The sequence below is a fragment of the Acomys russatus genome, chromosome 20, assembly GCF_903995435.1.
Source record: "Acomys russatus chromosome 20, mAcoRus1.1, whole genome shotgun sequence".
Classification (NCBI taxonomy): Eukaryota; Metazoa; Chordata; class Mammalia; order Rodentia; family Muridae; genus Acomys; species Acomys russatus.
Window position 1 is genome coordinate 32,404,681 of NC_067156.1, and position 25,526 is coordinate 32,430,206.

Below are 25,526 nucleotides of genomic sequence, written 5' to 3' on the forward strand. Positions count from 1 at the left end.
CATGCCTGCAATCCCAGAATTTGGAAGGTGGAAGTAGGAGAACCAGGTGTCACCCTCAGACACATAGTGGGTTCATTGTCAGCCCAGACTGCAGGAGACCCCATCTCAAATCAAAACAAACCAGGAGGGCATGGTGGTACACACCTTCAGTCCCAGCTCTTGGGAGGCAGAGACAAGAGAACCTCTGTAAGTTCAAGGCCAACCTTGTCTATGGAGACAGGGGACTCACTACGGAGTGAGTTTCGGGACAGCCAGGCCTATATAGAGAGGCTTTGTCTAACAATAACAACAAAATAACAAAACCAATAAAATAAAATAAACAGCTAAAAGCAAGGTTCTGCTTATCACAAAGAAACCATGAATATTTTCTGATGCTAGATATGCTAAATATAAATGCCCTAATGTGGCTATCCCATGACACACAGGGTGCATCCTGTAGTAAAACATCACACTGCCTTGTTAATGCAGTCTTTGTTTTTGTTTGTTTTAATTTTTATGTTTGTTGATTGATTGATTGATTGATTGATTGGAAGAATATATACACATGTGCCACAGAGTGTATATGAAGATCAAAGGATAGCTTGTGGGGTCGGTTTTCTCTTTCTACCATGTGTGTGCCAGGAATCTCTCTCAGATCACTAGCCTTGGCCTCAAGCACTTTGACCTGCTGAGCCATCTTACCAGCCCCATTGTCTGTCTGGTTTTTGAGGTAGCATTTCGGGCAGCTCAGGATGACTTCTCCCTTCACATATGTAACCAATGGGCAGTTTTATCTTCATGTGGGTCCCCTAGTAAGTTGAGCCAGTGCTGTCTATGAAGTGGACTCTTTTTGCCTACTTTCAATCACTTCCCCCTAATGGGGCTGCCTTGCCTGACAGTGAGCATGGAGGAGCTCAGTCCTAATGCAACTTGATGTGCTAGGGTAGGCTTGGGGTGGGGTGAGGGGAATCCCCTCTTTTGAGGACAAGGGGAGAGGGATATGAGGGAGAGGGTGAGAGGAAAGGAGGGAGGGGGCTATGATCGGATGTAAAGTGAACATATAAAAAAGGTTTAAAGCCTTTTCTCTTAAGATCTACTGGATGAATTTAACTAGGGAATGGGGAAAGCTAATTAAGTGAATCAGGCAAAAGTAACAATAGGTCACCAGGACAAGAGTTTAGGATGTATTTTACTGACAATTGGGTGATAACCAAATCTGTCTCTCACCCAGGCTCCTAATTGCATAGTGCATTAGGAGAGCAGATGATGTCAACAACCTTCCCAGTAACTAGTTATCTCTGCACTCCACTCCTGGCAGGAGAGTCTGTGCCCAGACCTATTTTTAGTGCTTTTCTACTTCGGTAATCCAGTCATCTGAAGAAAAGCCAGCAGCCTGGTTATTCTGTGACCTCACCATCCTAATTTATTCCTTAACAACTAGCATGTTATTGAGTCAACTAGGAAGAGTCTAGAAGGGGGTTGGGGATCCCCTATTTGAAAATGCTCAGAGGGGCTCACAGGGGCTTGCTACATCAAGCCAGGTGGAAGAGCAGGCCCCACGGTTGGTAGCAACCTTGTATTCAAGAGAGAAAGACAAAGACAAAGGTTGCTACCAAATCAGGTATGTATGGCCTATCATTTTTATTAGGAGGGTAGAGGATGGGGTGAAAAGCCAGAGCTTATTCTGCCTTTTATGAAGTAGTGAGCTTTAAAAGGTTCAGACCCACATCCTGATAATGATAAGCCTCCTGTTGGTTTCTAGGACCTCATGGTGCACAGTGCCTTGCCACTAAGATGCAGAAAGTGAAAGAGCAAAAGATGAATTGGTCGATCATTTCCATGTCTTTGTGTTTGGGTTTTACCTCGGATATTTAATTTTATTTCAACCTCATGCAGCTTGTAAGGACAGATTTATCCAACACCAGCTGTCCTCACATTTAAAGGCTGTAGCACAGAGATAAAATTAGAATCAAGTGAGGATCATATTCCTTAGCAAGAATTCTGCTCTATGTCCCGCTGATGCCCTGAGCCACAACTGTCAAACCAAATGCCAGGACTACTGTTGTTTTTCTAGGACTTCCTAAACAGATATGGTTTACAAACTGACTATATCACAAAAAGATTCACAAGCCCTCAAAACACACACACACACACACACACACACACACACACACACACACACACACACACGCAGAGAGAGAGAGAGAGAGAGAGAGAGAGAGAGAGAGAGAGAGAGAGAATTATATCCAATAGTACAAATTTATTTTCAGAGTTATTCTTATCAAAGTAGGGGGAAGTAAAGTTTTCATAAAATATGGAGAGAGTAATGTCAACTTCACAATGGTACCCTTTTAAACAGGAAATATCAGATACATGGGTATTAGATTCATGGCATGACAATATATAGTATTTTTAAAGAAAGAAAAAATGAAATTTAATCTCAAAAATTTATTTATATATGGCCAGGCAGTGGTGGCGCACGCCTTTAATCCCAGCACTCGGGAGTTAGAAGCAGGTGGATCGCAGTGAATTCAAGGCTGGCCTGGTCTACAAAGCGAGTCCAGGACAGCCAAGGCTACACAGAGAAACCCTGTCTCAAAAAAAAATTTTTTTTAAGTTTTATTTATTAAATACCCTATTCAATGCTTCCTATAAAAATCATAGCTGTAAAGATACATTGTTAATGTTCTATATTGAGCATGGTACAAGAAGAAAAGCAGAAGTGACCAATAAATACAGAAGAGATGAAAAGCCTCTACGAGGAAAAATAAAACCACTCATCTTAATCAAGCAATAAATAAAGCAATGTATTGTGTAGAGTATAAAGAACTTACTGACATGCAGATGCTGAGAACTGAGGAAAGAGCAATTTGGCCGTAACTATTAAAATGAAAAATGTATTCATTTTCATGCTATACCCACTACTATAGACAACACTTAGGAAAGCACGCAAAGGCATATCAAAGCTTCCACTCAGGTTTGTTTCTAAAAACCCACATACACTTCACTGGGGAGCTGATTCAGTCAGCTGTGATAAACCGTGCAAACACCCTGGGCAATTCAGGCTTGCTCAGGTCTTCACTTGCTATTTTCAAATGATCATGTACTCAAATGATTTCAAATGACATTTGAAATGAAAAAGCCAAAGGATGGATGGATGGATGGATGGATAGATAGATAGGTAGGTAGGTAGGTTCCATTTGTAGTGAAAATAATTTTATATGAATAACTACAGGTATAGATATATTTTCTGGAAATACATACAAGAAAGGATCAAATTTACTCTCACTTTATACTTTCTAGTCTCTGAATTTTTAGGGGTTTTGCCCTTAAGCACTAACTACTTTTATTTTTAAAACTTGTTCTAATACTAATAAATTGGTTCCTGTTCTCTGGAAAATTCATTCTTGTGTGTGTAATTCCCAAATCCTTAAAACTGTCTGTATGCACTGAGTATTAAATTATACTCATCGTGGTTTTAGCATTACTTGTATGTTGTTAGAGTGTAGTTTTCTGAAATGTCTCTAGTAACTTATTTCCAAGGTTATAGTATGGAATACAGTGTAGGGATGGCCTTTTCTATCTCTTATAAAATTGCCTTCAGAAACTAAACTTTTGCTCAGCTTTGCAGCTAAGTTAGTAATACGCTTTGAGATACATTTATAACTATGTACTCAATCTGTTTTTCTGCTGTGTACTCAGCTTGTTTAAATCTAACCTACCTTTAAGAAAGCCATGTAACCAACCTTACTATGTAATCAGTTTGCAGATGCTGTATTGAATTCATAGCTTTAATCTTCAGCTATGTCTCCTCTTTCTCCTTTATGAGCCTTCCATGTCCCTGACTCAGAACAGTGAGAGAGAGAGAAAGAGAGAGAGAGAGAGAGAGGAGGGAGTGTGTGTGTGTGTGTGTGTGTGTGTGTGTGTGTGTGTGTGGTAATTAGGTCTAATATTATCCTCTGAAAACAGCCTTGGACAGAATAAATATTCATAACAAATGCTAAAAACAACATGTGGATAAAGGTTGATAACATCTGCTGATGGTTTTGAGTGCTACTCAGGGTCAGTAGGGATCAGAAAAGTACTTCCTTCCTTTAAAACCCTGATAAGACATTCTGGAAGACAACAATGTGTGTCTTCCTTTCCCATACAAGTTTTAATGTGCTGTTCAAGTGTGAGGATGGCCTACTGTGGGAGGCTGAAGCTATCGCCCTCGCTAAGAGGGCGCCTGGCAACCTGCCAGGCAGGATGACTTGCAATTCTGCTCCTGGTAAACAAGTCCTTATTTGGGTTGTGGGCCGTGCCTTGCTCTGACGTATGCATCCCGCCTTGTCGGGAACCAATTGGAGCTACCGACGTAAGGGCTGCTGATTGGTTGAGGCAGAGGATATAAAGGGGCATGGAGGTGTTGGGGGAGGAGAAGCGAGCGAGCGGGAAAAGAAGAAGCTTGCTGAAAAGGTTCCTGAATAAACTGCCTGGAGAAGAACGTTCGGGTCGCGTCCTTATTTTCCACTGGTCGGAACTCCTGGCGGTCAGGGCAGTCTACTGGAAAGTTCCCTGGTAAGCGAGGGACGAATAAAGTTCTCGGATACAGAGACTATAAGGTTCCGGTTAGGACTATAAAGACTCGGTACGAGCGATAAGGTTCCCTGGTAAGCAAGGGACGAATAAAGTTCTCGGATACAGAGACTATAAGGTTCCCTGGTAAGCGAGGGATGAATAAAGTTCTCGGATGCAGAGACTATGAGGTTCCGGTTAGGACTATAAAGACTCGGTAAGAGCAATAAGGTTCCCGGTAGAGGACGAAGTGAAACAGAAAGTAAAATGGGAAATTTACCATTCAGCCCTGTGTTATCGCACTTAAGGACTTGTTGAGAGCAAAACCTGCAAAATCTGTGACATCATCAGATTCAGAGGGGGAGGACTCAGAAGAGGAAGTAGAAAAGCTGATCCAGAAAATGGAGAAGCTAGAATCTGGGGTGGAGCCTTCAGCTCCTGGGCCGCCTCTATCTGAGTTGCCTCGGCCTCCTCCCTACGTTCGAGAGAATGGCTCGCTCGGGGACAGGACAGTGGACAAGGTCTCCGGGCCCGTGGCGCGCGGCAGGCCGCCGGCGGGAGCGCAAGCGGCTGAGCGGCGGCGGAGGTGTCTCCGCTGAGAGGATGCTCCCTTGTCGCTGCTGAAGACAACACAGAATCACCCCATGCTGGTGGAGCTGAAAAATGGGGAGACGTACAATGGGCACCTGGTGAGCTGCGACAACTGGATGAACATCAACCTGCGGGAGGTCATCTACACGTCCCGGGATGGCGACAAGTTCTGGCGGATGCCTGAGTGCTACATCCGCGACAGCACCATCAAGTACCCATGGCCCCAAAGAGGCTAGAGATCAGACCTCTACTCCCGCCTGTTGCGTTTTAAAATAAAGAAGGGGGACTGTGGGAAGCTAAAGCTATTGCCCTCGCTAAGATGGCGCCTGGCAACCTGCCAGGCAGGATGACTTGCAATTCTGCTCCTGGTAAACAAGTCCTTATTTGGATTGTGGGCCGTGCTTTGCTCTGGCGTGTGCATCCCGCCTTGTCGGGAACCAATTGGAGGTACTGACTTAAGGGCTGCTGATTGGTTGAGGCAGAGGATATAAAGGGGCGCAGAGGTGTTGGAGGAGGAGAAGCGAGCGAGCGGGAAAAGAAGAAGCTTGCTGAAAAGGTTCCTGAATAAACTGCCTGGAGAAGAACGTTCGGGTGGCGTCCTTATTTTCCGCTGGTCGGAAGGGACGCGACAGCCTATTGTCCACAAGAACAAGAGAGAAGTGGGCAGGTCAGATCACCTTACTGTTGGTTCAGATGACTCCAAGAGTTAGACTTTCCTTAGCATGGCACAGCCATGATATAGCAATTAATAGCACAGTGCATAAAGCACATAGGAATTAATTATATAGTATAGTATTATTTTAGTAATTAGTACTATAGTATATAGGAAATGTTTAGGTATATGCTCAATTTTCACATTTATTTACTGATTTTTGTATGTGTGGTGTTTGTGTGTGTGTGTCTGTGTGTATTTGCGGTTTCTGTGTCTGTGTGTGTGTGGAGTATGTATGTGTGTGTGTGGTGTCTGATCTCTGTGTGTCTGTGTGTGTCTTGTGTGTGTGTGTCTTGTGTATATCTGTGTGTCTGTATGTAGAGGACAACTTGTGACCTCTGTGGATTCAGCTCAGGTGTCAAGTTTCGCAGCAAGAGCTCTCATTCGTTAAGCAATCTCACTACTCACTCATTTACCTGGGCTAGCATCGAACTCACTCTGTAGCCTAGGCAGATGCTTACTTGGTGCCTAATATAAAACTTTGAACCTATCTGTCCTATAGAGGATATGAGATAAATACCACTTAAGTACAGGTACTTTCCTGCACTCTACCCAATACAGAAATTGGCAGTGAGTCTTCAACTCATGTCATTTAGTCCCTACACTGGCATTGAAGGCTCTTATCTTAACCAGTCCTTCCTGTTAAGTGACTAAACATAATGTGGGCTCTGCAGCCCTGGGCATTCTGGTAATATATTGTCAGATACATGCACACACACACACACATACACACACACACACACACACACACACACCAGCTCTTCAAACTCACCTTGTGGCTCAGGCTGTCCTTGAACTTACTACAATCTTCCAGACTTGGCTTGTCAATGTCTAGATTAATAGACCTATACCTCCACACTCAGCTTCACACCTCACGATTTAGCAAAGTTAAGACTTTGTTCATGCTATTTTTTAAAGTGTGTTCTATAGACCAGAACACTACTTTTACCTCCAGCTCTACGAGAAATGGTAAGACTTCAGGATCCAACCAAGTTGTATTTAGAATCTTCATTTTAACAAGATGTTCACAATCATATAGAGGTTAAAACTTGAGACTTATTTACCTCCCAATTGAATTTGTGTGTAACTTTCCCAGACTCTGTTGTTCTGTTTGGATATCCTTTTCCACAGGTCTGCTGCCCCAATTTCCTGGCATTGCTAACTGTCCTCAGACTTACGAGTGACCCACAAGCTTGTCATTGTCCCATTTCTCTACCCTACTTTGTACCCCAGCCTCTCGACCTCTCACACAGTTCAACACAATAGACTTGGCAGTGAGCTAAACTGAACTGTGCTAATAGGAGAAAGTCAGTGAAGGTAACTATGCTTCAGACCCTCTCAGCCAGCTTCTCCTCTCTTCGCCTTATGCCTAGGTGCTTTCCTGAGAGCTTGGTCAGCTAGCCTCCTGTTCTGTAGCATCAGGGCAGGATCCATGCATAATTGACTCTCTGCTTATTTAAACTTCTTTCCTCTACATGCTCGGTGCTGCTTTGTAAAGGCCTCTATGTGGTCCTCTCAGGCTTTGACCACAGCTATTTTACATCCAAAACCTGGAATCAACAATCTCACCATATATCTCTCCTGTATTTGACAAACAGCTGTTTACATGCAGCCACCACGGGAACCAGGACAGTGCTTCCCAGGTGCAGGAACTAAAGGCCTGGGCCACTATGCCAGTGGAAACAAACATTTTTAATAATCTGCAAAAACAGTATTTTGGTCTTGGTTTTTAAATTACTATGTTTTTTTTAACTTTATGAAAAGAGAAAGATGGAGGGAAAAGATACAGAAATGATGTGAAGGCCCTTAAGATAAAGAACCAAGAGATCTGAAAAAAACTCAAATCGGCTGTTGCTAGAAGATATTCTTACTAAACTAGGAAAAGGGGGAAGGCACAGCTTGAGGATTCTTCTGTACTAGAACATCAGACACTTTTTTTAGTGCCATCATTGAAATATTCAACTAGAGCTAAAAGTATGGCTCAATGGTAGAGCTCTTCATGCCTGAAGTCCTGGACTCAATCCAAAGTAACACACACACACGCGCGCGCACGCGTGCGCATGCACAAGCACTCACACACGGGATATAGGAGAGAAGAAAAAGAAAAAAAAGAAGCACATACATATTTTAAGTATATACAAAATAATTTTTAAAAAACATAGTGTGTATTGCTTTGTCGGCAGTTCAAATCAATTATTTAAATAAGTCATAGACAATACACTAGGATAGCATGCTAAACTTCTCCATCAAAGCAAATGAACAAAATTTAAAAAGATTGTACCAACTTTAGTTTATTTTACAAATTCAGTGTTTGCAGTCATCTGACATTTTAAAATATAAAAATATTGTACCTCCCTTACTGCTTTCTCTTATTTTTTCCCTACTGGTGCTTTGATCACATTCTTCCTATTCACTTTTAAGTAGATATCATGCTGTACTTTTTCAAAGCTCAAACCTGTACATTATCCATGAAGCTCATGTAAGCAGGCGTCCTAGCCATGCAGGCAGTGTATAAGGGCATCACTATTGTTCATTTGTGTTACGTCCATGTATCTTTTCATCTTTCCAGGGTAAGATTGCCAAGATCTTGGCTCTTCATTTGATGGAGTCTAATTCTGTTCTCTTTACAAAGAGCTAAGGTTACACTGAGCAAAGGTTACCATTTACGCGAGACATGAAGCCTGCTGTCATAGCTCAACACTGAGGTAAGTTCCTGGCTATTTATTCTCTCAAGGACATCCCTACCACTACCTAGAGTCAAGAAGCCACACTTCAAGGCTGGTTTCTTGTAGAGCCCACAGATCCTCTCACTCCACATTTTTGTTTTCATATTGTAGAGTATGTATAGTATTTTCATAGTAATTAAGCAAAAGGCTATTTGTTTTCCTTTCAAAAACCTCCTTTTCTATCCCTTAAAAGAAAATACATGAGAACCCAATATAAAACCAACAGTGCCTTTAGAAAGAGATGCTTAAGGGTGAGCACTCTTTAGAAACAGCTCATGTTGATGCTCAATTTGGTTCTATCAGTTATTCAAGTGAGCACTTAAAGAGCTGTTACTATAAACAACGAATATTTTAAATTGATGAATAATAGAGACACACTCAAGACTGACTTCTTTTGCTTTGGACACCAAGCATCTTTTCTCTATGCTCTGCCAAGTTCCACCAGCTTTGATAATTCTAAGCATGAGAATATGATCAGCACATCAGCATTGTCTCAATATTATTTCTTGTTCCTGTTTGGTATTGGCAACTCTGGGAATTGAACTCAGCACCTTCACCATACTGGACAAGTGTTTTACTGCTGAGCTTTGTCTCAGACCACCGTCCACCACTCTTTATTTTGAGACAGGGTATCATTAAGCTGTGCAGGATGGCCTTGACATCCCTTTTTATCTCAGGCTGGTCTTGAATTTGTTATCCTCGGCCTCCCAAGAAGCTGGGATTACAGGCTTGTACCAGCAGGCCTGATTCTAAGAAATGTTTTTAAAGGGGAAATATTGCACCTAGAAGAAACCTTAGGAAGAATTTCACTTCCTACTGGTCAGTGGACCTGAAGCCATTGATCCCCCACAGTCCTAACTGATACATAGCAGATCTGATACTGTAATTTAGATTTGCTTAGAGTGGACATAGACCCAAATAAAAAAATCTAAATGTCACTGGAAAATGTGGATGAGAAAAGCCTTCCAGTACATATTACTTAAAAGAAGGTCCATGAGTCTCCAAACTAAATAAGTGTATGGCAGCTCTATTGGAGTCTGTGTGCCAGTCCAGGACAGACAACCTATGGCAGAGTATTCTAACTATCCAAAGAATGGATTCACTTTTAATTCTAAAAGGCAGGAAGTAACTCACTTTTGGAAACTTAAATATCCAACAAGAGCAACTGTATACGGGAAGAAAAATTTTTACTCAGTAAAATTTAGGAGCTATTTAAACATTGACTATGCAGTCTTTAAATACTTGATAGTACCAATTTCTCAAATACAGTTGTCTTGAGTATCTTAGCATCTCAACTGGAGACATGATAGAGACGAAAGGAGGGACAAAGCAAAGTAACAGACACCCAAGCTGAGATTGTAAACAGATGCTTCATGTGTTTCATCAGTAAATTTAAGGCATCGTTGGTAACAGCTTGAAGTGATCCAATAGTTGATAGCCATCAGGTGCCTGGACTTAGGCATTTATAATAGGGATGATGATACCACATTCTCTCTTATTCTTTATCAAATTCAGAACACCTGCAGTATCCTGTGTGGCTCCAATGGATCCCTGTGTTCACCAAGGTAGCCCATTCACACTGCACAGTAGAGGTTGGGTTTTATAGATTAAACCACAGACTTAATAAAAGGGTGAAGAAGGAAATGTAAAGACAGAAAGTACTCCAAAGAGTGTACTCATTTGACACATGAGGAATCCATGGCTGAGAAAAGGAAAAGGGTTTGGTCAGTGTTGCAAAGCAACTCGTGGTTTATCCTGTGTACGTACTTCTCCAGCAGACCTTTACCTCTCAGAGCAGTACTTAACCTGCTCTCAACGTTCCATCAGATTCCTCTGTCTGTAGGCAACTGTCAGCAATTGCAAGGCACGAACTTAGGTAACACTCAGAGATGGACACCTCCCTAGCAACCTACTGGGAACAGCTGGATTCAATCATCTCATCTCGGTCACATACTAGCTAGAGCTGAATCTTCTCTGGATTTTGTCTCCTGGTTGTCAGACTCAGCAGAAGCGGAACCTTGGGCACAGGAAGCAAGAAGATGCTTCTCTTATGTAGCAGGTTTGCCAATCTATGGGGACAAAGAAAAGAACTTAGGTGTCCATTTATTATTATGCCCACTTCTCAGAATAATAATATTATATTCTCCCTATAGCCTATGATCTAACCAAAATGAGGATTTTGGACTCATTAAAAGAACCCAGTATATACTCACTTATATCAAAACACTAGTCCAAGGGATACGTCCCATGAAAAACTTTACTTACCAAGAAAGTGCGTCAGAGGAGAGGACATCCTATTGAGACTTTAGGTGAGAGTAGCAAGGAAGAATGGGGAAATAGTAGGATCCACAGGGTCCTGGAAACCTACAAGAAGAACTTTATGACAGGCAGATCTGGGTCCTGGGGTCCTCCTCAACCTAAGGCACCAGCCAGGAGAATATAGGCAGTAAACTTCGAACCCCTACCATGACCTAGCCGACGAACATGATATTCTCCACCATTGAGTAGAGAGTGAGATTTGACTCTCACACGAACTCTGGTGCCCCTTTTCTGACCATGTCCCCTGGGTGGGGAGGCCTAGCAGCACTCAGAGGAAGGATAGCAAGTTACCAAGAAGAGACTCGATATTCTAAGAGCATATATAGGGGGAGGAGGTCTCCCTCAATCACAGACATAGGGAAAGGAAGAAGGGAGGAAGTGGGAGGGAGGGAGGAATGGGAAGAAAACAGGGGAAGGGCTAACAATTGAAATGTAATATGAATAAATTAATTAAAAAAATTTTTAAAAAGGACCCAGGCATGGATTCCATTTTATGAAGCAGATGTTAAAGCCCTTGCACTAATGGGCATGGCTTAACAGCCTAGCTTTATTATGGATAACAGAGTTTGTAGCTGGGTAATAGTGAATACCTTTCTCCTCCATTGGCATGCGTAGCACCTTCCAGCATAGCGAGAAATGGCTACTAGGTCAGTACCAATTTGATTTCCCCCTGTCTATTGATTCAAATATCTGGTAATAGGGTCTCAAAATCAAGTTCTGGAGGGTCACCAAGAACAAAAGCAATAGAAGTAAACTGAAATGTTTTGGGGTCTATGGGATCCTACTGACCAACAAGTTGAAAAGTGGGCTGGCAGTGAGCTTTTCAGTGTTTTATCAAAAGATCTTGATTGTTGCCTCATTCAGATGACCTTCCTGCCTCAGTCACTTGTGACTTATTTCCAGAACATGCCATACCACTGAGCTGAGTTACAAATTTAATTACTGTAAAAAGAAATGTTTATTTTTAATTTAATTATCCAAATAACGTTTAATAACCTCTTCAAATATCAACAAAAAGAAATACAAAACAAATTTATATCTTAAGGAGTAAAATAAAATGGATGCACATCTTTGTAGGTATTTTATTGCTTAATTTTCTTGAAAAATAATTAACTATGAGAAGGCAACACGTATTATGATCTAAGATCTACCTTATGCTAAAGTCTGGGTTTATGTTTTTTAAACAATTCTTTGTTTATTCTTGATTTGCAGATATTGCCATAATCTCTTATTCTGTTCTGTTCTGTTGTGTTCTGTTCTGTTGTGTTCTGTTCTGTTGTGTTCCATGTTTAGAGAGAATCTCATGAGCCCAGGCTGGCCTCCAATTCACACATAGCTGACCTCCTGATATTTCTGCTCACCTCCCAAGAGCTGTAATTATAGGCTTGTACCACCACACTCAGCTTGCAAAATTCCATATGAAATATTGGGAATAGAATCTAGTAAAATGTGCTAGTAAAACACATTACTGTGCTCTGGTGAGATCTACCCTCAGGCCCTGCTATCCTTATTTTACAACTCAGAAATACAAAAATCTTGTTCAGTAAATGCTCAATGGATATTTCCTCATAACATTGAGGCAGCAACATGTCTTTCTTACACAGGAATATGCTATTTACATATATATATATTTGGGGTTGGAGAAATGGATCAGTCATTAAGAAAGAACATGCACACTTTCAGAGGAATCAAGTTTGGTTCCAAGCACCCATAATATGCAATTTGCAACTATCTGTAACTCCAGCTCCAGGGACATCTGATATCTATGACCTCCATGAATACCTGAACTCACATGTACATACTACCCAGAGACTTACACAAATCTACAGCATAACTCCTGCCCCTAAGGCTCAGAGAACATCACTGATGAGAGACTGTAAGAGCCAGAGATGAATGAGCCTGGAACTGTATGTGCTGTGTGCAGTAGAAAACCCATAAATAAATAGAGCTTGCCTCTTCATTACACCAGGTCTAACTGTTTGTTTTGTTTTGTTTTGTTTTTTTCTTTTAATGAGGATATGTACATCTTTAGAAGGAGCCTACATCTGTGCCACTAGCCCAGGGATGGTGTTACCCACAATGGGCTGGACCCTCCCTCAATCAATCACTAATTTAGAAAATGCCCTTATAGGCTTGCCTACAGCCAGATCTTAGGGAGGCTTTTTCTAAATCAAGGGTTCCTCCTCTCAGACGACTTGTGTCAAGTTGTCATAAAACTATCCAATATACTTACTCTTTCTAAATTTTCCCTTAATGGGGCTAAAATTCTTGCCCAGCTATAGTTCAGTAGAAACGACTTTGTGCAAAACTGGGGGGGGGGGGGGGGGATAGGTGTCTGTTCTTGACATCTTATGCACGTGGTTGATAAGGTATATCTCAAACTTTAACTCTGAGACACCTCAAATCTAGTAGCTCCTCTTCCCTGTCTATACCAATTTTCTTTTCTCAGGCAGAGTCAAATGTCAACCATCCATAGCCTGTTTAAGATGCATAAAATAACCTCCCACAAAAGATGCTGTGTATCCTGGCTCTTCCTATTTTTATGTCACTCACATTTTTAAGTCTTGATACTTTGAGTTGGAAGGCTTTGTCGCTCTTGAAAGAATTTGAGATATCAAAGAACAGGTGTGCTCGAATATTTTGGGAGATTCCTGAAATAAGACTTTGTAGGCAACCACCTACTCATCAAATCTGCCATACTTTTCTTTCTTTTTTTATTAAATTTTTATTATAATTTATCTACATCTGGTTGTTATCCCCTCACTCTTATCTTCCTGTTCCCTTCCTCCCTCCCTCTTCCATCATATTCCCCTTCCCTAGGCCTCTGACATGGGGAGGGGGGCCCACTTCCCTCACTGTCTGACTGCAGCCTATCAGGTCTCATCCCAATAGCCTGCATTCCCTTCCTTTGTGTTCCCACATGTCCTCTCTGCCAGGGGGAAGAAGTAAAATTGCAAGATTCATGTCAGAGGCAGTCCCTGCTCCCGCCTTCTCCCCACCCCCACCATGAAGAGTGATCCGTCCATTGGCTATATCTGAATGGGGGGGGGGGGCAGGCTAGGTTCTTTGCGTATGCTGTCCTTGTTTGGTGCAGCAGTTTGTGTAGGCCCCCCTAAGTACAGATCTACCAGCCTTGATGGTCTCCCTGTGGGGCTCCTGAACCCTCCAGGGTCCTTCCATCTTCTCCTACTCTTCCATACCAATCTCAGCACATGTCTCAGGCTATGTCCTGAGACAGAAATTAGGCAGTTTTCTTTGAAGAGCAGATCAAGGCACATGGATGTGGTCAGTTGTAGATAAGCATTTGTTAGTAGTGTTTTTTTGTTTTTTGTTTGTTTGTTTGTTTGTTTACCATTTCTCACTTTGCTTTGTAAGTGGCCTCCAAGCAATCTTCTCATCTCATCCTCCTAAGTAACTGGGGCTATAGGTACTAAATATTAATCTTGGCTATTAGGAAGTATTTTATATGACTCACATTTGTCCAACACATATTTGTTGAACCCTAAGGCACATGTTAATTAAAACAAGATTTTGAGTACCTATCTGTGAATTAGGAAAATGGAAGCCATTGGAAGAAAATAACCCTAATTGATTGGCCTGATCCTCAGGACACCTAAATCATTGCACCATCTCTGTTGAAGATTGTTTCTTCTGTAGTTATTTACATGTCTAAGTGAAGGAAGGAAGACAGAGAAGGAAGGACGGGAGGAAAGAAGGAAGGGAGGAAGGAGGGAAGGAAATTATATTCAGTATAAAGTGAGATCAGACAAGAAAGCTTTGACAGAGCTAATCTTATTTGTTTGCTTGTTTAAGGGTTTTAAAGCTCTCTGCAAATAAAAGCGCTAGGTCTCTGGGACCTATGCCAGGCAGAGTCAAAAAACTTGCTGAACTAAATGACGCTTTCCATCTGTCTACCTTCGGTGAGATGCCAGCCTGACTCCATTATCTGGCAAGTGCGCTGACCACACCTCCTCCTCCTGAAATGCACTTGTTTGAATCAGACTCCACCCCCACTCTTATTAAACAAGTGAAAAAAGAGAAAGTCTCACATGCAGGGTGATGCACAAATAAATGTGTAGTCCTCCCCCACCACTGGTCTCTCACTAGAGAAGGAAAACTCAGCCTCAGCCTTCTTTCCCTGTACCCTAGTCTCCTCAGTGGGGACAACTCTAAACCTTCCTGAATACATGTAAAAGTCAAGTTTTCTTCCACTGTCCCCCTTTCTGCAGTGTCCCACCTTCACCCTATATGAGCTTGCTAACTTATAGTCGAAATTCATATCTAAAATAAAAAGGCCCACGAGAGAAGCTCATGTAATCCCACTCCTGAAATATCACCCAGTCATCTGAGATATTGTTTAGATTGTGGACTCTTACTTTGACATGCCAGCATAGGTAGATGGACAGGAAGCACATCAGATGTCACCGTTTGGCAGCTGATAAAAGTCAAGGCGCTATGACAGTAAGCTCAGAGCCACACTAGCCTGAGCAAGGAGATGCTGCTCCCTTCTCTTCAGTAGTGCATTGAGAGAGCTGGGCCCCTCAGAGCTAAGGGTAAGTCCCTTCCTTATTTGTGCTGTGGTTTGAGTTTTGGGGTTTTTTTAAATTCTAATCAGAGGAGTATGTTGGATTTTAAAAAGAGAGAGAGAGAAACTTGACAGTTACAATATTATAACAGTGTCATACAAGTTTTAAAGAGAAAGGAACCTACTCAGTCCACTGACACTGGAAGGCTTGTGCAGAGGACACAGGCAAAGAATTTTTGCTCTTCATTTTAAAGCATTACTTTTCCTTGAGAGGGTTCATTTGATCTGACTGTAATTGTGTCTCTGTACTGTGTCCTCAATCAAGTCTTTTGTGAAAGTCTATGCTTTAGCGGAAGGGGTATTTTAGTGGTTAATCTTAGCAAATATTAACTATTAAATTCAGAATTTCTAAAGTGTCATTTCACAATATGATATGGCAGAATGTTTTATTTATAGTCTTTCAAATTGACATATCATTAGTAGGAATGAAGAGCACTGTGTTAGAGTCTAACGTAGGGCTAAACTGTGGAAGTGTCACCTCATAGGAGAAGTGAAGTTGTCTGGGGAACCATATGGCTTCATGAACATTACATAGTCTCTGTATAGAATGTTGTGGTGAGAATAAAACTTTTGAAATAGTACAACTGTACCTGAGCTGTAAAAAAATACATTATTATTAACTAAAGAGACAAATACCAAAATGATTAAGACAGTTGACATCCTGAGACGTTTTTAAGAACCTGGGAAGCCCTTTTTGGAAATTATCTCCAGCCTGGGTCTTAAATAACTGGTCACCTGCTGTTGGGAGCCTAAATAACTATCCAGGCCAGAAAGAAAAGGAAGAGCTAAACTCTAGATTCAGCAAAGAGAACCATCACTGTAAAAAAAAAAAAACAGCTGTCTTTTTGTTTCAGGAGACAACAGTTTCTACTGAAGTGCCCCCACTCTCCAGAGCTTTCTCCCTGACAATTAAAAAAGGCCTCATGTAGCTCATTTCTCCAATGCACTCTGGTTGGAAGCATTTGAGTTCATAAATTTGAAATTAGGAGATACATATCTTTTCAAGAGTTCGTTCTCAGCAGTGCCTTTTCTTATGCACTTTTCTTGCAGCTTTGTTCTTGCCGCTATTAACTTGTCTCTAGCCAGCCAGCAAAACCTTAGGATGAGGTGACTTGGTCTGGATGAGTCACAAACAGTATTTTCCTCCAGCTTGTAATGTGAATAATTATAAGGCACACAGTTTCAATGGATAAACAATTTGGTAAACTTTGCAGCTAAACATTTGATTTATAAAGATTTCAGAGTTTAAAGTATGTGAAGCAAATAATATATTTTCAACTAAATAATCTAGTATTTTGAATAAAAAAAAGTGGGAATTAACAGTAATTTCTAGGACCAGTTGCTGTGTGCAATGCTCTGGTCTTTATTTAATATAGGAATGGGAAAAAAAATAGAGGCAGAGATAACCCTAAGAGTGGATTTTAACAGCAAAATGCAGGGGGGCAGGATAGGACTTGCTGTAGGAAAACAGAAAGGCCACTCATTGCAGAGATGAATAATAGAAAAAACACCATCTTTCCTTTATTGACAAGGCCAGTTTCATGGGTGTGTTGCTTATGTCTATACTTACTAATTGCCATTGAAAATAACAAGTAAAAGAAACTATAATGAGGGGCTGGAGAGATGGCTCAGCAGTGAAAAGCACTGTCTGCTCTTCCAGAGGTCCTGAGTTCAATTCCCAACAACCACATGGTGGCTCACAACCATCAATACCCTCTAAAGCCTTCTTCCGATGGATAGGTGTACATGCAGATAAAGCACTCATATACATAAAATAAATAAATCTAAAAAAAAAACTATAATGGTTTCAGTACTTGCCTAAAATACGTATTAAACAAATAAACTAGATAGTTAAGAAACCACTCAGATCAATCACTAGAAAGTATAACCTAAATACAACAGGAAAAACGACATCCAGCCTTGCAAATGCAGTCTGTAATAAATATCACTACAGTCAGTCCCTAACTACCATCTACTTCAGTAGTATGACCAATATGGAATCAAGGGGAGAGAAAAATGGGCAGTGGATTGTAATAGTAAACATCAACTCAAAATTGCCCATACTAGATTGGATGTTCATCCTCCTTTTTGAGATAGAGAAAAGGCGAATAGACATTAAAGCAACGTTAACTGCTGTGTCAAAGGGGATGCTAACCCACTCTGATGGGGAAGTGAGAAGAATGTGTCTTTATAAAGACTGGCATGCGTGAACTGCTGCTGGTTTTACAGCTTCACGTCTCTGAGGTTAAGAGGGCTGCAGTATCTAGATGAAAGGCGATCGTGAGGCTTGTAGAACTATCACATTCAGTGGCATCAGAAAAAAAAATTCTCATCAAAAATAGCGCCTTGGAAATAAATCTGCGGTGTATATCTTGAAATCTCTGTATAACGTGCTTTCGCCCTGAGATGAACACACTGAATTATTTCTAGATAGTGTAAGCCAGTGCTTCTCAACCTGTGGGTCACGACCCTCTTGGGGGGGGGTGGGCTAATGACTCTTTCACAGGGGTCACCTAAGACTATCAGAAAACACAGATATTTACATTATCATAACAGAAGCAAAATTAAAGTTACAAAACAGCAACGGTAATAACTTTATGGTTGGGAGGTTACAATAACATGAGGAATTGTATGTAGTAAAGGGTTCACCCCATTTGGAAGGTTGAGAACCACTGCTCTAAGGGGAAGTCACCTGGGAAAAGATGCAGGTAAAGAGAGAAGATAGAAGCAAGTAAAACTTTACCTTGACACGACCCCCTGAATGCACATAAGCTTTTGCCGTCAACCACAAATAAACAATCTGGTTTAGCCAAAACTTGCAACTTAATTATTTCTCCCCCTTTCAGAAACAGTACTCTTCAAGAAAAACCCACCAACCCCAGGAGTACAGTGTTCTCAAGGAGGGCCAGACTAAGGTTGCTTCTGACTTGCTCCAACCTTCTCTAATTCCAGCCCTACGATCAGGACGTTCCGGGAGCAAATCCATCTTCCACATACCAACTAAGCATGTTTAACTACGAACGTCCAAAACATTTCATTCAGTCCCAAAATCCGTGTGGCTCCAGGCTGCAGCCTCCAGGACCAGAGGTCTCCAGCTCCCCTGGCCAGACCAAACAGTCTTCCATCGTCATCCAGCCCCGCCAGTGCACAGAGCAGAGGTTTTCCGCCTCCTCCACAGTGAGCTCTCACATCACCGTGTCCTCCTCTGCTTACCCTGCATCCCAGCAGCTTGCTGGCCCCAACCCAGGCCAAAAGGTTACCGCTGCCTATAACCAGTCGCCAGCCAGCTTCCTCAGTTCTATATTACCGTCTCACCCTGATTACAGTAACAGCAAGATCCAGTCCACCGTGGACTCCAAGTAAGTGAATCTGTGTACACTGCATGTGCTGTGAGCTTTATCTGAGGGCGTGCTGTTGTTACTCTTTAGAGCACAAAACGATAGCGTGAGCTTCAGTGTCATTAGAGCCAGGATACAGGCAGTGAGAACTCGTCTAACGAATTCTCCAGTGTCCAGACTGAACAGAACTCGTTACCCATAAATTCTGCACAATTGTGTCCCTATTACTTTTCATCTTCAGAAAGTATGAAAAATAGATTTCTAACATACCAGGGAACAGTGAGCTTTCTTCTTAGCTCTAAGCTAAGTTCCTCTTACTGCAAATTTAATTCCTCTGAGGTCTGGCTTGGCTGGGATGTGGAGCACCTGTCTGCTCCTCTGTGGATAGGATTTCCTCCCTCCTAAGTGAAAGGCTATTAAGTTTCTTCTCAGTTATAGTCTTTTCTTCCTACCCATTTCTCCTTCTAATCCTGACTATCAACTTGGCTAATATAATTTAGAATTAACACGTTTTATAAGTCTGGAACTAAGATGGTTGGTCACTTGTATAAACTGTCCTTACTGGGATCAGACAGGAGACTAGAAGAAATGAAGTCTTGTGGCTTTAAGGTTTGTTTTTGTAGATGAAGCCATAACTTGTTGAACTTTGCCAGGTGGTCTGAATCCAGGAGCAAATATCTAAAGCCTTATGCAAGCCGGAGCTATATTTCTTCAGCCAGAGACTGTCCTGGGAGAGGTTGGCCAAGGAAGAGCACCATGTGGAGTTGAGCTTTTTTTAAAACATGAACTGAATACTTTGTACTTATTTAAATTTAGGGCTATCGGTTTTCATGGTTCTTGGCTAGTGAGAATACCAGAGATTAAAGCAGAGGCATCCCAAGCATTGTCGGGTGGGTCATGCCTTCTTGGAGTCCTACTGGAACTCTTGCTAATTCTTCTGTCTTCTCTAGAGATTTGTTTGCTGTGGAACAAACGAAGAATCCATAGAGCAGTGTAGAAGTACAATATTAGCCTATAGATAAGAGCAGGTATCAAGTCCTGACACACATTCTACTCACATAGATGATGGGAGTGTTCAGCAAATAAGACGGCTGTGCTAGTTTTTCTAAAAAACAACAAAAAACAAAACAAAAAAAAACAAAAAAAAACAAAAAACGAAACAAAACAAAAAACTATAGCATTGGTTGAAATTCCGAAAAGCAGCGGAACTGACCGCAACAATCCAACTCGTAGTGTGTAACCTATTTCCTACTTTTAAGAATAAAAATCAGGATACTGAAAAACATGTTGGAATCCTCCACATATTAAACAGAATTATATTTAATGGCTAATGACCAAGCTTCCTGACTCAGATATATCACTCTTAGAGTCTTGACTTAACATTTCAGAAGACCGTCTCCTTCCCCCCACTGCACACAAATTCCTGTTATAGTCATTTCATACTCTGTGGCTCTTTCTTGTTCACAATTATTGATATGATTCTCCATGTAACTTCTGGGTATTTCCAAGTTTCTTATATTGGGACTATAAATGTATGACCTACTCTGACTATAATATTTTCCATAGGAAAGTCTTTCAATTCTATTCTAATTCTGCTCAGGAAAAAAAAAAAAAAAGAAGTTACCAAACAAATATTCACAGAGCCTCAACCACATACCAGGCTCAGAGGCAAAAATAGAGACTAAGAAAGCAAGCCTAGGAGGTCCCCAAACCAGAGATCAAAGGTCCAGCTTTAGCTGTTCCACTTTGGGCAACTGTTGATAACTCTTCTAATCTCGCCATTGCTGCTTGATACCCATTCCAAGTCCAGCTGTGCGGGGTGGAAAGTCCTGGCCCTTTGAACATTTGTGCACAACCGTCTCGTTGTTATGACGGGCTCAGGATTGCTCCGTCTTCTAAAATAATACCTCGGTTTCTGACCTAAAGACACTTGAAAGCTTTTCTTTTTTTCTTTCTTCTCAATGGTAGGAAGTCCTTAGGCAGAGTTAAAGCAGTTGCTCAAACCACACAGTGGAAAGTGAGGGGAATTTTCTAATTCTAAGTATTCCTTCCAAGGAGCTTGCTGTCAGCAAATAGCCTGCTGGATAATACAGTTTTCTGAGCTGTGGCATGTTTAATAATCAGGATTATCAGTGTTAAAAGTAATAAGTGAAAGACCTATAAAGCAGTGTTAAAACGCAACACTGGTTTATAAGAACAGGTTTGAAGTCTAGTACACGTGCCATCAAATATGCAGACAATGAGAGTGAGTAATGCGTCAACTAAGGCTATCTTGTGGGTCTTCGGCTTGCTATTGTTAACAATTTCCCAGGCTTTCTGTGAAATATAGTAATGAGGACAAAATTAGCTAATTCTACTTCACTTAGCCAAGCATGTGTTGCTCTCAGCCAGATGGGAGTTGAGAATTTAAAGTCACTCTAGGCAATTATCATCGGGTGCACTGCAGGAATATTAAACAGCCAAGGAAATTCTGTCACTTTGGCCCAGGAATTTAATTGAGGGATGGAACTCACCATTTACTTACATATTTGATTGATTTAACTATTTACTTTTTTGAACAAATCAGACTTTAATTAAGAATTGATATAGACCATCAGGCAGTGGTGGCACAGGCCTTTAATCCCAGCATTTGGAAAGCAGAGGCAGGTGAAGCTCTGAGTTCGAGACCAGCCTGGTCTACATAGTGAGTTCCAGGACAGCCAGGGTTACCCAGGAATATCCTGTCTTGAAAAGCAAAAGCAAAAACAAAACAAAAAGATTGATACAGACAACCAGAAAATCCAAATATCTAAGTATAAAAAGAGAATGCGTACCATCAGCTTCCACGACTGTATATCTTGACTACAATAATAATTTTTAAAATCCCTTTACCCAACTGGCAATATCTCCCATCCCCTTGTTTTATATTGGTGGACATAAAGTGGCACAGTGATGAGTTTGGCACCTGTTATTCAGCACTTTGTTTATGTTCGACCTTGGCATTATCACCAGGTCCCCCAGCCCACAATGTGAAGACCCTGGCTCCACCCAGTCTTCATTCCCTCTGAAATCACAAGCCATTTTATGAATGTTGACCTCATCTGGATCTTGGTGACTAGGGAACTTTTATCATCAGCATCATAAAACATTCATCAGATAGAGCAGTGGCCAGTTTCCCCATACTAACTAAAATGGTACAGGTTTTCCCAGGGAGGGTTCCAAATCAGCAAACCAAGTTAAAACAATGTAAAATATTAGGAAAAGTTCAAGCCACCTCACAGCTAGAAACGGATGATCCTCAATGGCTGCACCTTCTTTTTACCAATGTCAATATGGAAACTCAGAGGGCTCCTGGGAACTTAAATAAACATGCAGGAGCAGAATATGATATAATAATTTGAACTCTTCAATTTATTTTTGGATTGGTGGTATTTTTTCCAAATTCTTTTTGAAAGTAGTATTTTATACTCTATCTTCCTCTGATTATTCCTTTCTTTCCCTACCCAAAAAAAGAACAAATCAATTTCACAATGCTGAAGGAATCATTACTTTAAAGGGTTTTTTGTTTTGTTTTGTTTTGTCTTGTCTTGTTTTGTCTTGTTATGCAGCAGCTTGGGCCATTTTAAGTAGAACATTAACTGGCAGTGAGAATTAATAAGAAAGCTGGAGGTCCCATTGAGGGGCAGTAGAATAGTCACAAAAGCCCAGAGGCATACTAGTCATTTCAGCAAGGAGCCATGATCGATGGCATTCACCAATTCCCTTGGTCTAAAGACTTTCATTCCATCAATCTCAAACTCTAGCATGAGAGCACAGGTTACTGGGAAGAAACAGAAATTAGCTTCCTCAAGTCCAGGAGAGGCAGCTGAAGCACACGACTGCCTAATGCCCACTTCTCCATCACACGAGAAAGTCACCAATAAAATTGAAAGAACCCAAAAGCTCCCTTTAACCATCTCATTCTTAAGACAAGTTCTTCTAATTGTCCTCCTTGTATCTAAATTCTTCCTCCCACTATATAGTTTTGTCCTGCCAAGAGAGAATTAATAGAGGCATTGGCCATTTTTATATCCTTCTTTAATATTTTTAGCATCATTGGTGTTCTCAATAACACTAGAAATTCTATGTGGTAAATTCAATGTGTCTAAAGATGGCCTACAGAAAGGACATAGTTCTATCCTTTTCTTTTTTCTTTTTTTTTTTAAAGCTATCAACAACCTTCAGTTAGCCAACCTGTAAATGCCATGCCATCCCAAACTACAAATGCTAACCCCACTCCAAGGACTCCTGACCATGAAATCCAAGGATCAAAAGAAGCATTGATTCAAGATTTGGAGAGAAAGCTCAAATGCAAGGACACCCTTCTTCATAATGGGAATCAGGTGGGCAAACTATCTGTTTCTTACAAAAGACCAATTAAACTATTGACAAACCTGATTCCAATGAGAAAGTTCTGAGGCTGAAGCTGTAGCTCACTGGTAGAGCATTTGCCCAACATAAGATTGAAACTTACTACATGACAACTCCACATACAAAACACTTACTTCTGTTTCTCATAGATCTATGCCCATAAAAGCAGCAGGAAATAAGATTTGCTTCTTTCAAAAAGGAACATTTGCTTGCAATTCCTTAATGAAGTCCACCTTTTGGTTTTCAGTAATGTATGAAGGAAAAACAAAACAAAACAAATGCCCTAGATGATACAAAGAAAACTTTGCCTTATACATAATTGTCTCAAAAACTCAATGGCCTGGTACACTTCCTGCTCTTGAAGTTGAGAGAATGAAGGCAGGAGGATCAGGAGTTGAAAGTCAACTTCCACTAAATAAGGAATTCAAAGCAATCCTGTGCTCCATGAAATCCTATCTCAATAAGTTAATAAGTAAGTAAGTAAATAAATAAATAACCATTACCTTCTCATAAAATGTCTGCTTACAAAGCAACTAATGGAAAATACTATCAACTCAACTTTTTTTTTTCACTTTTGTGTACATTTTTTATGGACAAATAAAACCAGCTGTAACTGTTATACAAGCTCTTAGGATACAATTGCATTAGTCACTCATCTTTGACGACAAGGCTGTTTAGGAAACATGGAAAGTATGATTCAAAAACTAGCACTGCAGTTTGACGTTCTGACTTAGAGTAGTGTTTTTTAGAGATGGGCCTGTTCAAAAGCCTCTTAATAAATCCCCCCACTATCCTCTAGAGACTGACTTATGAGGAGAAGATGGCACGCAGGTTGTTAGGACCTCAGAATGCTGCTGCTGTGTTTCAAGCTCAGAACAGTGATGCCCAAGACTCTCCACAGGTAATCTAAGCTGATTGATATGTGGCCTTTGCTTTTTGAGACAGGATCTTCAGGCCTAAGGCTGGGGTTAATTGATGCTCTTTCCTCAGCTTGCTAAGTACCTGGGACTATAGAGGTACACAACTGTGGCCATCTTGGGGCACTTTTTGTAATTTGTAATGTTTTAAACTGTATTGGTTACGGATCTACTTCCTTTTGTGATGCTTCTGAGTTTAAACACACCTTTTACTGAACAAACTACTAAAATGACTCTATTGGATAACATCTCTAAAAAGCTCATTTTCAAAAAAAGAGAAGAAAAGGGTGGGGGTTAGCTTCAAGATACAGTGGATACACACAGACTTGCGCTTCACCAAATAACAACAGGTAACTCAAAGACACAGTAGGAAAGGCAAACTGAAGGGTTGTTACCCTTTTCCTCCCGCTGTCCCCCATAAGCTGCCCTTTTAAATAGTCTACAAGGATATGAGCAACCGAGACGAAGCTGGGAGCTCATTGAGAAAATAAAGTTGAAATAAGAACAAAATGGTTTTGTCTCTGTTAAGGGCAAATAGGCCAACTAAGAGGGATGGACCAGAATCTGATGAGCATGTAAGAAGTAGATCTTAGACACGGAAGTGTTCATTCGTTCATTCGTTCATCCACCCATTCAACAAGTTTACATGAAGCTCCTGCCCTGTTGAACTCTGGTCATGGCATTGGCAGTTACAGCCAGAATAAGACAGCTCCATCTCTACTAGTTGAAATTACTCAAAAAACAAAATATTTCATATGTATGGCAGTGTTTAAAAGGAAGGTGACAGTACCAGGATGAGAAGATAGTAGCAGAGACAGAACAAAGCAAGAAAGGATAAAGTTTGCTGTATTACACACTCCAACATTAACCCTAAGTGATAAGAAATGTTGTCCAATTATAGTGTAACTATAAACAAAAATACAACTCTGTTATTTTTTAACATATATGTTAAAACTAAGAGTTAGAGTTAGGGTTTTTTAAATTTATTTGGAAGATTTAGAGTTTTCTTAAAGTATTAAGTTTGATAGTTTTGCCAAAAAGAAAATAGGCTGTTGGCTGAATTGATAAGTTGTTTTGACATTTTATTTAAGGACTCTTAACACTAGCCAAAAATTTATAGCGTGTTTAAAAAGCCAAATAGTTTGTGTTCAGGTTTTCTGTGCAGATATTCAGTGTATTGGGGCTAAACTATATTTTCTACTTCTTTTCAACCTCCTGTGTCAACTACAGCAACATTTATACAAAACAAACAATAAATATGTAATCAATTCATTCAATTATTATGTTCATTGATTCCTAACTTTATTCTCAAATAGAAATAATTTTCTGGCACTCAATATGTCATAAAAGGTAAATATTTTTATTAATCAAAAAACAATTCATATTTCAAATTTTCTTGTAGTTTTATCTGTA

The 25,526-nt window shown here is 40.7% G+C and overlaps 1 protein-coding gene across 3 annotated transcripts in view; it reads left to right on the forward strand.

Annotated features, from left to right (window-relative positions):
- Nucleotides 1-1,373: 1,373 nt before the first annotated feature.
- Nucleotides 1,374-25,526, forward strand: part of Myot (myotilin) — a 31,516-nt gene continuing 7,363 nt past the window's right edge. The window contains exons 1-5 of one of the 3 annotated variants that reach the window (XM_051163930.1): nucleotides 1,374-1,600; nucleotides 8,409-8,544; nucleotides 18,422-18,828; nucleotides 22,994-23,168; nucleotides 23,996-24,097. In XM_051163930.1, the coding sequence (XP_051019887.1) occupies nucleotides 18,476-18,828; nucleotides 22,994-23,168; nucleotides 23,996-24,097 (630 nt within the window). In that variant the 5' untranslated portion in view covers nucleotides 1,374-1,600; nucleotides 8,409-8,544; nucleotides 18,422-18,475. Of the gene's footprint in view, nucleotides 1,601-8,408; nucleotides 8,545-18,330; nucleotides 18,829-22,993; nucleotides 23,169-23,995; nucleotides 24,098-25,526 lie in introns of those variants that run through there. The other 2 variants (XM_051163933.1, XM_051163932.1) reach the window with 2 other exon arrangements.